This window comes from Plectrocnemia conspersa, unplaced genomic scaffold (assembly GCF_051122295.1).
Source record: "Plectrocnemia conspersa isolate PC_06_02 unplaced genomic scaffold, ASM5112229v1 ptg000004l, whole genome shotgun sequence".
In the NCBI taxonomy this organism is placed as follows: domain Eukaryota; kingdom Metazoa; phylum Arthropoda; class Insecta; order Trichoptera; family Polycentropodidae; genus Plectrocnemia; species Plectrocnemia conspersa.
Genome location: NW_028277168.1, coordinates 12,459,261 through 12,472,368, shown reverse-complemented (window position 1 = coordinate 12,472,368; position 13,108 = coordinate 12,459,261). Strand labels below are relative to the sequence as shown.

The window sequence follows — 13,108 nt, the reverse complement described above, 5'->3', positions numbered from 1 at the left end:
CTTATTCTTAATATGTAATGAACACGCGCGTTCTGTGTCAAGTCTGTTTTGCGATCACTACCGATTACACGGTGTATCCGAGTGCTAATTTAATTAAGTCGTAGCTCAGGAAGTTTATGGAGACCAGTTCAATGCTAAATAAGAAGAAAACTGAGAGCAGGAGAAACGCGTGGGTGACAACGTAAAATAATCTATTTTTTGGAAATTTAGTCGCAATGGATCGCTTCACGGGGGAATAACGCGCGTTCTGCGTAAAACAGTTTTACATAAACAAAAATTATTATGTGATTGTTTGGCTCCTTTTTCACGCTTACTTTTGATTACACAGTTTGAATCAATGTCAGAATTTTATTTTAATTTAATTGTGGCTTAGGAAGTTTAAGGAGACCAGTTCAATGCTAAATAAGAAAAAACTTGGCGGCAACGAAGCAGGAGAAGCGAAGAAAACGTCGCAAAAATTAACGAGTCTGTACGAGAAGATCCGGGCTTGTCGACTCGCAAGCGTGCTGCTGCTATAGCGATACCAAGATCAACTTTAAAACTGGAAACTTTTAAAATCAGAATTGCAGTTTCTGAATCAGGGAGAACCTCAAACTCAAACACCAAAGGCCTTTTCACTCGCTAACAGTGACAGTTTGGGTGGCTATTTTATAAAATGGCATTATCGGTCCTTATTTATTTAAAAACGCACGTGTTAATTTTGTTACCGCTAATTCTGAAGAATATGTTAAGATACTGAGAGAGATTTTCTAGTCTCAATTTCAGCAATTCCCAGGATACGGTCAGAGGACTAGACCGGAGGTGAAAGAAATGTTTTTTAACAAACTGATATCGCATATAGGTGACATCTAAACCCTACTATCCTCCCCGCAGCGCAGATTTGTTTTATAGACTAATCTCAAAAGCCGTGTTTACTAGCATTAAACAGCCACAAAACCCACCTTATGGCGAATATTCGTCAGGAGCCAACAGCCCACGTGCTTTGTGTCAGTGTGCCAGATTCGAGGAATGCCAGCGACAGGATGGTGAAAATTTAGACAACATTATTTTTAAGATATGATTTTCCTAATTGTATTATTTCAGTGAAATAAAGTAGTTTTTTTTAATTCAATTTTCGAAAGTTCAAAAACTAGTTGATATTAGTCAAAATTTTTTACTTTTTTTATATACACTGATAGTAAGATATTTCTATTTTATACCCTATTTATGTTATACGAATATATTATTATCAAAAACCATTACTGTTTTGTACATTTATTTATATTTAGAAATTAAATTCGTGCAGTAACTAATTTCTATCGCTTTTAATAATTCGCTTCATTCCTCGCTTAGGCAAAAATCCCACCGATTGAGCTGGACCAAGTTAAAAACGCACCTTTCCGAAAGAAGAATGACTAGAGAATTTAGAGTTGAGTCAAAATTTTTATTATTGAAAACTTTTGTCTAGTTGTTAAACATCTAATTTTCCTCAAATCCGTACTTTGAGAAGCACCCACAAAAATAAATTACGCCAATTATAGTATGCTTGACAAAAGCAAAAGTATGTACTGATAAACATGTGTATCTCTATAGCGTCAATTATGTAAATTGCGTAATCATATACGTGATTAGTCATATTCAGGCCTTGTTCTGTAAAAGCCTACTTTTACGTGATTAATTAAAGTTTAAGATCCTATGTGAAGTGCTCGTATATATTATACAATATAACATAGTTCACAACTCCTTGTCACGCATTGTAAACCCAAACTAGAAGCGGCCTATATTATATTAAACAATAACATTATTATGTATTATGTATGTATCCAGGTCAAAGCCTACGTTTGTTCTGAAGGATTATGATTTCGAGTCTAGGACAGGGTTTATCATAGGGCTAAAGAAGGAATTTACAAAATCTGAATTGTAGGATTCAGAAAAAATGCTTGATTGAAATTATATATATTGATAATTGATAGGAAAAGCTCTTTGAATGGCACGAGTCAAAGCTGCCAGAGTATATAATACATAGGTATTGAAAATAATTGTTCCAGCACTTGTGCCACGTTCGGCACAGCCTGAGAGCCCATCAAGTCTGAAATTAGCCGGCTTGCGTCAGTGTTTGTATTATTGGTCGGTTTCGAGTGAGAGCTTCGGAGCTTACGTGCGGATGGAGGCGTGTGATGGAGAAACCGGCATTTAATAGGGCTTTTAAGGCCGTGCCATACACCCAACCGCGAAACCCTTAGAGCTAGATACATCACAAACCGACGCGACGTCGTGTTGCTCTACGGAAGTAATATATTATTATTATATACTACATAAAAATAAAAAGTGACTCTCATACGTGCTTCCTCGTTATATCTAGACGCTACCGTTTATTGAATCTTTACTGGCTATGTGGCTAAAGATTTAGAAGCTTACTTGCAGACTTCTGCTACTTTACGGCGATGGGGGAAGTTCCCCTTTGTTGTGTTTCACGGCTCGAGGGGTGGCCGCGAGAAGTTTCGTAGGGGATGCCTTTTGTGTGCGCGATCGATACATCGATCGGTGTCGCGTTCTTTTTGCACTCGATGAAGAATAAAGAACTGGGATTAAAGGATTGGACGCGAGGAGCGAGGATTATTTGCTATGTTCTTAATCGTGAAATGGTATACAATGAATTTTACAGACCGGCACGATACATTACCAATTGAATTGTGAGTATGAATGGGACCTATTTTTTTTTTAATTCTGTTGTGTCTAATAGAATATAAAAAACCTAATTAAAAATAATTTTACTACCGACAAATTAATAGCATTGCTTAGTAGAAGAACATAAAAAATTATAATAATAACAAATAATAGCATATAATCATTACTATACACAAGTTTTAGATCAGAGCTGTGTAGTCGTTTAAAATTTTACCAACTCCGACTATATCTTGTGGTTCGACTCCAAAAAAATATTTTTTGCTAGCATATAATTGATAAAAAAATAAAAGGATGTAAAAAAAAACATTAAGCAAAAAATGCTACATTAACCATTATTATTCATTTAATGAAATACTAGAATTTTTAATGAAATCATAATATTTAAAAATAAAACGATCACTGACTGACCAAATTTTGTCACCCTCTCCCTAAAAAAAGCAGTAAAAACATCCCTGATTCCAAACCAGAAATTCTATAGTTATCCCTTAAAAAAAATAAAAAAATCTATCCAGAAAATAATTTTTAAAATATGCAATTTCAGTGAAATCATATTTAAATACATTTTCACTAGTAGATATATATATTTTTACTAGTAAAATATCATTTATCTGGCAGAAATGAGCTAATTTGTAACCTTTTATCTTTCCCAGAATATGTGATTTTATTGTTAGCTCATTCTTTAGAAGCTTTCATTCTCATCGTCATTTCAATTCCAAAAGTTTTTGCAATGATCACCCATTTATTTCTTGAGCAAAAATTGTTTTTTTTAATCTAATAACCAGCAATATGACCAATCGTTTTGAGTTCGGCCTTGCTCCTATTATATAATATATATTTCCATATTTTCTGTTATTGTTTTGGACTTTTTTTAGTGTAACCGTTTTTTTTTGTATTTTTAAACTTGTATTTATACTTTTTCACCTAAAAATAAGGAAAATGAAAACAATGACGTCATATTTACGTAAAAAAATAAATAAAATGTTCCGCAGATTGTCAATCGCTACGCACGTGTATTCAGTAACAATTGCTTTTGAAACAGTAAAAATACCGTGAAAAAGGTGCCGGAACGCCGTTCCACCGCGTTACATGACAAAAAGCTCTGCATACATATATCCACGTTTTAAGATGAAAAGTATGTTCAGGCTTTTTCCACTGAATTATTTATTTTACCATTAAAATATATTTTCAGAGCCATGCCAAATGTTCATTAAATACGATCGTTTTTCAATCAATGTCAAGTATCAATCAAATTGGCATTTATTGTCCTGTTCGTTTTTAAACGCATTACACTTCACCTTTAATATTTCACTATACACACAACATAACGAAATATTCCCGGAACTAAACTTGTTGAAGCAAAAAATATTTTTCCTTGTATACTAGAACGTGCAAAATGGTAAATGAATTTATTTTTAATTTGGAGCTGTTACACGACCGAAGACAAAATATGAATCAACCAATATTCATTTGAAACATAAATATAATATATAAATAAAACCAGTAACATCAGTAATTTATCTATATTATGGCTACAAATGTAACATTTAAATGTTTTGAACTGACTTTTTTTTTGTGATCATGAGAGAAACGAATATTTAATTATGACGCCACGGCTTTAATATTTTTTTATAATATACGTTTGCAATGATTTTGCCTACTTCGAAAGCGTCATAAGATCAATATTATTTATTAAACAATCTATGAAGCTGTTTAAAACAAGGAAATATATCGTCTTACTGGTTTTGTATTAGATTTAACTATTATATGTATATATATGCATTGGAGTAACACTTAATATAATTATGTGTTGATAAGCAATAATAGGATATTAAACGCATGACTTATTGAATGCACCGCACCTCTTGCATCACCGTCTACATTTTAATCTTGCTTTGTTAAATCTAAATTTAGTTGCGCTTAAAGCGTCTAAATCACCACGTAAATACAATGGCTTACATAGTAGCAAGCATGATCGATTTTATTTATGTAAGAGAATGAAGATTATTAGAAAAATAGAAGCTTCACTTTAGCGTTGAGGAAATTGCGTCATAAAATGAGGTGGTGCAAGTTTTCAAAGACCGTTAATTTAAAACATTTTACTTGGATTAAATAAAATTTGAAAATGCATATTTTTTTATTATATAAAAAAATGTACTTTATTACCATTATAGTATCTATAGAAATTCACGCGTCACATAATTCATAATCGACAAATTTCATTAAGTCGGCGTCAAACGAAGCGATCGGCGTAATATAATATAATCGTCAATGAATAGCGTCGTAATTTTTATGAAATTTTTACCGCCGGCAAAAAAATAAAAAATATCCCACAAAACGAATGTTTAAGCCCTGCGAGGAATGCATAATAGGAGAAATTATTAAAAACCCACAAGCGTCGGAATTCGCGACATTTTTATTCAAATTCAGGCGTTCGGCTTTGATCTCCTTGCGGCCTTAATAAGTTCCTCTTCGGCACCAGGTAGAAGGATGGTTAAAAAAGTCAGAGAGAAATTCGTCGCGACGATATTGCCGGCGAGATAAAGCTTCCCAGATATGTGTATTTTTTTCCAGCTCTCGTAAATACTTTACGTCTCGACGTAGCGCTGAATCGTTAAAAAAACACTTCCAAAAAATGTATATAATATTTCATAAAACCAAGAAATACTCGCTTCTTGAAAAGAAAAAATACTATCGATCCTGCAAGCCTTATTAGTGTACCACGTGCAATGAAATTTTTCACGCGAAGCAATAAAACACAATCCTTAAATTCCCAGCATTTTCAGTAAATAAATCCAATATATTTTTTTACTAAGCTTGCAAAAAACACAATAAAAAAGCGTTTTATTAAACGTTTTCATTTATTTTATCGATATAAATATCATTTCTGCCTAAATAACAACAAATTTGATAAGAATAATGTTGTTTTGAGTACCATAAAAATAAAATTGAATATAATATATATAAATAACTAAATTTTAGCTTAAAAACAGTGATTATTTTCAACCTTTAGGAACATAATTTCGAAAAAATGATTCACTAGCTAACTAAATGCATAATTCATATTGTAAAAACAAATTGAATAATTGAGTTGAGTCATATTTGGAGTCAGTAAAAACTTATTTCAGTCCTTTTTGCAATAACGTTTTTTTCAATTTTTTTCTCCTCAAGTTTATAATAAATTATTATTCGGGAAGCACAAAAGTCACACAAAATTTTATTTTATTCGCCGAAAAGAGAATAAACATAAATCACCTCAACAGGTCCCAAACGAACTGAACTAACTCTCTTTATATGCACGAGAAAATGGGTCAACTGCCATAGGAGAGCTGAGACTACGTTGCATCCTTTTCAAAACTCGATGCAAGTCCTAGTGCAAGCTCCAGCAAAAGCACTTAGGCACCAGACTAACTCTTAAGTTCCAATACCATGCGAGTGCTAGAACGAGCAAAAACAATCGCACAAGCCCATTAGTATTGGGATCCTACGAGTCTATCCCATCGACTGGGCAACTGGATTTTTACGTCCAAAGAGCGGTCCACACCCTCCGTAATACTATTTATTTTAAAGAGCTCTATGATCAGAATCTCGTTAGTTTGCATTAAAGTCATAGTCACAGCTCCATCCCTCATGAACCCCCGTGCGTCTCAAAATACGTAGGCAACTTCGAGTCCCTCCTCCTCCTCGTTACTCTCCCACGCTGAAGTAACATGCGTGTAGCGTCCTAGCCTCCACAGGAAGAACAGAGGACGCGATCGAGCATCTCGAGCACCGCAGGGTTGTCAACTATGTCTCTGAGCAAATACCAAAAGTGTTGCGAGTTGAAAATAAAACATCTCCTAGCGCTATTAAAAAAAGCACAGGGAAATAAGAATAAATAATACCAGTATTTTTTCAAATATAAATACACTGGACTTTGACTAATTATGCTATATTACAGTATGCTGCGGAGTAGAGCGTCATAATGAGTGCGTAATTTATCGATCTGCTATCTGAAGGCTGAATTTCCACTGCTTCTCAAACGCCACACCAAGATCCTTAGTAAAGAAAGGCCTGTCTAAAATATATCGACCGAGATGGTAGAAATATTACTCCAGCATCGAGGACAAGACTGCGGGTCAAAGAAATCTGAAATCGACTGCACTCTCTTGAAAATTTTCAACGCTTTAATAGAAACAACAATAGACTCAAGTTGGATCTTTGCGACAATAGATTGTTCTCAAAATGAGTTTTTATTCTTCAACTGATTTCTATTGGTCAATTAATTGAAGAATAGCCTGGTAAGAACTTTAGAAAGCACAAGTAAATATTAACCACCAGACTGAAAGTCTGGAAATCGGTGAAATCTATATTAATAATTATGTGTAATATAATTTATAAGTAACAGATGACACTGCAGCTGAGGCCGATTTTTTTAATAATAGCGCATTTTTATAATAAAAAATATTCAAGTGCTGCTGCCGGGGATCGAACCCGCAACCTTAGAGTTACTAGTCCGAGTTACGGACTACGCTATTCCGTCCTTTATATTGTTGTTAAAAAAGTATACGCCAGTATTTTTAGTGTATCCTTCATTATCAAATAGTATAAAAATAGTCCCAAATTTAATAAGCCTTTTAAGAAACAATTCAAGTTGGACCTACATCTCGAGTTTATTCACTCCCCACGCTATTACTACATCAATTAATTTTCACAGCTATCTCACGAGTTCTTAATCATTTTTAATTATTTATCATTAAACGCAAAACGGAAATAATTTGTTTTTCTTGACTTTGTATTAAAATCACGAAACTTTGTATACCACTGAAATCAAATACAAATGATCACTACTGTATATTTTATCTATAATCCTTTACAAAAATAATAATTGAAACTGTAACGAGTATACTGAATAGTAACACTTATTTAAAGAATGAAATATTATCTATTTATGTTAAAATTCACACTGATCAAAACTAAAACGTTTACACTAAATAAATATTAACTTATTAAAAAGTATGTCCCCCAGTAACGAAGGAAGACTGAAGCCACTAGTTTACCTTTCAAAAATATAAAGTTAATTAAATGAAGAATAAGACACTAAGGACTGACTTATCAAAAAGAGAAAAAATATTAAAATCTAAATAAGCCGGTTATTTTTAAAATAAATATACAAATTTTCTTATAATTTTCTTTTGCTTTTCTTATTATTCTCCCTGCGTCAACAAAGCTTTAATATTTTATTCTTAAAAGGCAATAAAAACAGCTAATAAAAAATATTTAATTTGCAAATAATAAAAGATTTATAAAGCATTATTTTTTCGTTCGTAACTGATACAGTGCGCTCAAATTACAAACGCATAACAATATCATATTTTACGATATTGGATACGCATAAGAAATGTTTAGCATTGCGTTTTATAATATATGACAATAATAACAAAATAAAATCTATACTATTGAATATATATTTATAAAACATGCACATGGCCTCAACGGTAAAAAATATCCGATGAACCAATAATAACAACGTAAATACGAAATAATAAAAAAAACGCATGCACAAATATGTAATATGTTTACTTCATTCGCGTGAAAATGAACGAAATAATGAATAAACCCATGTTCAATGCAAAAAATGACACTATAATGAAATACGAAATAAAATGCAAGCTTTAATACGCTCGTGTGTTACATAATTACAAACGATACAAAACTACAGACAATACATTGTTGTTTTACCATAGTTTTTGTACCGTCGTGCTAAAGTTAATAAATGTTAAATATACGTAAGCCTCTAATAATTACTTGGGATTCAACATCTATTAATAAACACAAATCTAATGGTCTCGTGTGGGAAATAATAATTAATCAAATAAAACACAATACGATTGCAATGATATGCAATGATGGGGTTGTTAAGTACACAAAGAAAATTAAAAGGTCAGTATCGTGGATGAAAATACACACTTTTCGTACGAAAAAACTTTACCTGAATTTATGGATTGAGCATCTGAAAGAAAATAAAAATCATCAGTTATGTGCCACACAATCCGATCATATAAATATGCATTTTATGTATGGTTTTAATGGAGTATTATCATATATATACTTAAACTTGCGATCGATAACGAAACAGACAGCGATAAATCACACCGGTTTAAACCGATAACCCTTATAGCGAAATAGAATATAGTGTGTATAAATATATATAAATTATCATTATTATCATCGAGGCTATAAAATCGATTTCAGACAGGTATTTCTGTCACTATTTATTGATATTGATGTAGTATTGAAGTGCTGTGTGTGATTAGTTTTATTAAGCCACATAACGTGAACGTCTGATAAATTCGAGATCGTTTATTAAACACATACGAGTACGATATGCATAATATGTGTACTTACAGCAACATTTTTTGTAATGAATTATAAATATAGTTAATCTACCGATCAAGGTATAATAAAAAAGGGTTCGCAAAGATTTTCCATTTTTTTTTAATTATACTACTTAATATATAGGTAAATTTTTAAATCACTTCAGCGAGTCTTCAAACAAACTAAACATTATTTTTCTATTATATATCTATACTATAAACTCACAAAGTATGCCTTGAACGTTCTGCTGCAAATTTCTAGATCAATGTAAATTTGTTTAAATATAATATTATGTAGGTATGTATTTAGATATATTAAATTACCATATTATTGTATAGATTCAATATTGAGCTCTCAAAAACAAATAGATAAAACAACAACAAAAATAAATAGGGCGGGCATAAAAAATGTAAGGGTCGATCCAGTTGAATTAATAAGATCTCTAAATCCAAATCGGTACCCCTATTATGCTATTGAGTTTTTTCACAAAAACTAATTGCGATGATTCGCCTTTAGTTTTTGCAAATAGTTTCATATATAAATTCATTAATAATCACTGCAAACAGTTTCATATATGAATTCATTAATAATACAAAAAATATCACAAAAACAGGTTACTTATTTTAAGAGTTGCACGCTTTTCTCGTGCATAATTTTATTGCACAATGTCACTTGTATCTTTAAAGCATAATTCAATAAAATCATCGTCTGTAACCATGGATATGATACATCTGGGAACAAAACGAGAGCATGGCCAGTATCAGGGTTAAGGATATAGATGGTTTATAGCCACAATAATTACTGTATAAATCAATACAAAAAACATTAAATCAAATTCAAGAAATCACGCTTGTCGTAAATTTTACAAAGTTAAAAAAATCAAGAGTCTTGCAAGATCATAAGCGAATGTGCTTTAGTGGAATATATGTAAGTGTTAAACTTAATTTATTTTACTAATAATTATTAGGCGTTCTAAGATAACCTCTGGTAATCCAGATGTACCAGTTAGTAATTGATATAACAAAGAATAATTTTTGCATAAATCGATAATGTGAAAAGTGTACAAACCTACTTTAATAGGAATAATATTTACTTTATACTGCTGGAGTTTAAAGTATATATTTGTGGCGACTGGCGACCACCATGAATAGTAACGGACAAAAAAAGGGCAATTGTCTCATTGTTAATGCCCGTAACCAAGAATGTTCACCATTAACAATGAGACAAACATCATGGCACAAGAGGGATTTCTTTTGACCACACAACACGGGTCATTAAGAGAATCCCTTTTGTGCGGTGCGGATGCAATTAATCATCACAACAGCAAACCCTTTCCGTAGAATTCGAAAGTCGGAGCAAGCAAAAACTCGCTTCCAAATATGCAACATCCGATTTCTCGAATTCTACGAAGCGACTCCAGCGATTGGCTAGGAGATCGACGCACAAGCGTAATTGGCCAGCAATGGTGCATCCCCCAAAAGAATATAAGCCTGGACTCCGACGAGGAGACGGCAGTTGATCCGCAGTGGACACAAGACCTTGGTAGACAGCCCGAGGCAGTCAAGCGAGAGACGAGACGCTGAGGCACGAGACAGAGACCAGACGCCAGAGAGCGGAATCAGCGGCAATCGATCTACCAGCAGCCTTCCTGAGGAACCAGATACGCGCCCCCACCTGACACTCCTGACACCTGTCACATGCAGCTTGAGCCATCCCGAGCATCATCAACTGCACGAACTCCGACATCACGAGAAACGTCACGCCGTATTCGTCCATAACAAACTTGTAAATATAAAATAATAAACTGTCTAATAGGATTCACCGAGGAGTCTCATTGGCCACGAGGTCAACCACCCCTAGGGTTACGCTCCCTAAATATTTAACAGTATAAAAATACATTAAAATATAGTATTTAAATTAAACGTAACTCAATGAAGATTTAAGTCAGAATTTTTCAGACTAAAATTTACCAACTAAAACGATATTTCTTTAGACATGAAGCGTATAAATTGTAAAGCAGTAATTTTAACAAAAATCGCTATTATATTCAACGAAATATTTTAAAGTAATTTTATTAATAATTTCATTAATTTTCGATAGTCAAAAACTCTTTTGATTTCAAAAAAGATAATTGTCAAGATTTTTTTAATGATACAGCAAAACATAAATAATAAAATTGCATGACGAGCCGCATACGGCTCGCAAGCCGTATGCGGCTTGCGGTAATCGTCTACATGACCGTATTTCTTCCTGCTATATAATTATTCTTTTCTGTTTAAATACAATTTTAATCCTCGTCTATAACCTTATACGTAATTCTAAATTAGTCATTATAAGACTGTCTTTAAAATTAATCACCATTTGTAGCGCGCTATTCCAGCGAACGTTGTTTAATTAGCAACGTTACGTACATACCAAATAATATCCAATCCATTCCGAATCTTACCAACCCACCCCTATACTTTATTTAATCTTGCGACAGGAAAATCCGACACGTGCACGGAAACAAACATACGTGCGTTTCCCCCCCGGCACGTAAATGGCGTCCGCAGTCCATAAAACTCGGAATTATTTACGTGGCAACCGACCGACAGAGAGAAATGTTGTTCGGCAACAGGTGGTAGGACTCCACCACCAAAATCACACACCTGTTGGCCCAGTCTAATGATCGACTCCGTGTGCAAAATTTGCACACAGACACAAGAGAAAAGAAAACGTCCTAATCGTCAGACTGCTCCCTTGGGAACCTTGAAAATATAATAGGTGGCGTCAAACTGAACAGCACCTCATGAATAAATTTCGTCTTCGCATTCGCAAAAGTAAAATGTTTACGCGCGAACATTTGCGTGTGCGTTATAACATAGTTATGAATAATTTATGGGCCGCTCTTGTATTTCAAAGAGTAAGTTTCCAGGAGAGCTTTCTGAAAACGCTTATCTCGGGTGCGAACAAAAAACGTCACATATATCTATTACGTGGCACACGACGTGACACAAACAACATTTCTTATTAAACACCTTTTCGTTAAATAAAAAAATTCTCATCATTTTTTCTACGTTTCGGCAAAATTTAATAGGTAGCTCATTATGTATTTATCACTTCAGTATTCCCCAGCTATGTATAAAAAAACGCAAAAATAACATCTCAATCAATAGTCGCTTGGTATTTCTCAGTAGTAAGAGTAAAAATATTAAGCATTAGTTTTCAAAATTTATATAATTATTGCTCTATTTGGCTTAAAAGTCGCTACGGCCTAAAAACACGATTTTTTTATTTATAATTATATTTACAACTCGTAAACAAAATTTGCCTTCATCTCTCAAAAGTGAAGCGTTAAATACTTGGAATTTACTCAGTATATTACGAAAGCTTGCCGCCGTAGGGAACATGAAACCGATATTTAACACAAATAGCGGATTATCAAAAAAAATTAATATATATCAACAGATAATTAATTCGGTAATAATACCACAAGTAACTGAATCATTAAAAATAAAACAATAAAAAACAATTTTTTACTTGAAATTAAATTATTTAAAATAATTATGTATTCCATATCTACAATATTATAAAGGCTGTTTTATATTAATTGGATCTGTAGCATAAATTCATTATTCAGTAAATAAATAAAGCACTTGAAAATAAAACAGTTAATTTTTTTATGATCTGGGCTGAAATGTTACATATTAACTAATTACTTCAAAGGTAGTTAAGAGCAATAGGTACTTTGACGAAAGGCAAAATAGAAACAAATAATTTGCGCTATTAATTAAAAATATGGTCGCTACAAAAGAGGCAAAGAATTATTTTCCTAATGTAATTATTTAGAAATGTTTTAAAATTAATTATTTTTTATCCTTCTTACATATCCTATTAACAACTTCAGTGTAAAATGTTACACTTATTTATTTCCCAAAATAAAATGTATAACTTAGAGTTGTAAGACCTACTTAGTTACACAATTGTGTTTTATAAGTAAGACACATTTTACAGTAAATAATAAAAGGGAGTTACAAAAAGAGAAATAGTAAATTTAATTTAAAATACAGCAATTAAGAGTAAACTATATTTAACATTAATAGTCACA

At 32.6% G+C, this 13,108-nt stretch overlaps 1 protein-coding gene across 17 annotated transcripts in view; it reads right to left on the bottom strand.

The window, feature by feature from the left end:
* The window catches only part of Pde8 (phosphodiesterase 8), a 173,401-nt gene that overhangs the window by 68,508 nt on the left and 91,785 nt on the right, over positions 1-13,108 (bottom strand). For 11 of the 17 annotated variants that reach the window (XM_088184954.1, XM_088184952.1, XM_088184955.1 and 8 more), the window contains one exon: positions 8,636-8,656. The exons of the other annotated variants lie outside the window; for them this stretch is intronic. In XM_088184954.1, the coding sequence (XP_088041080.1) occupies positions 8,636-8,656 (21 nt within the window). The remainder of the gene's footprint in view (positions 1-8,635; positions 8,657-13,108) is intronic. 17 annotated transcript variants of the gene reach the window in all.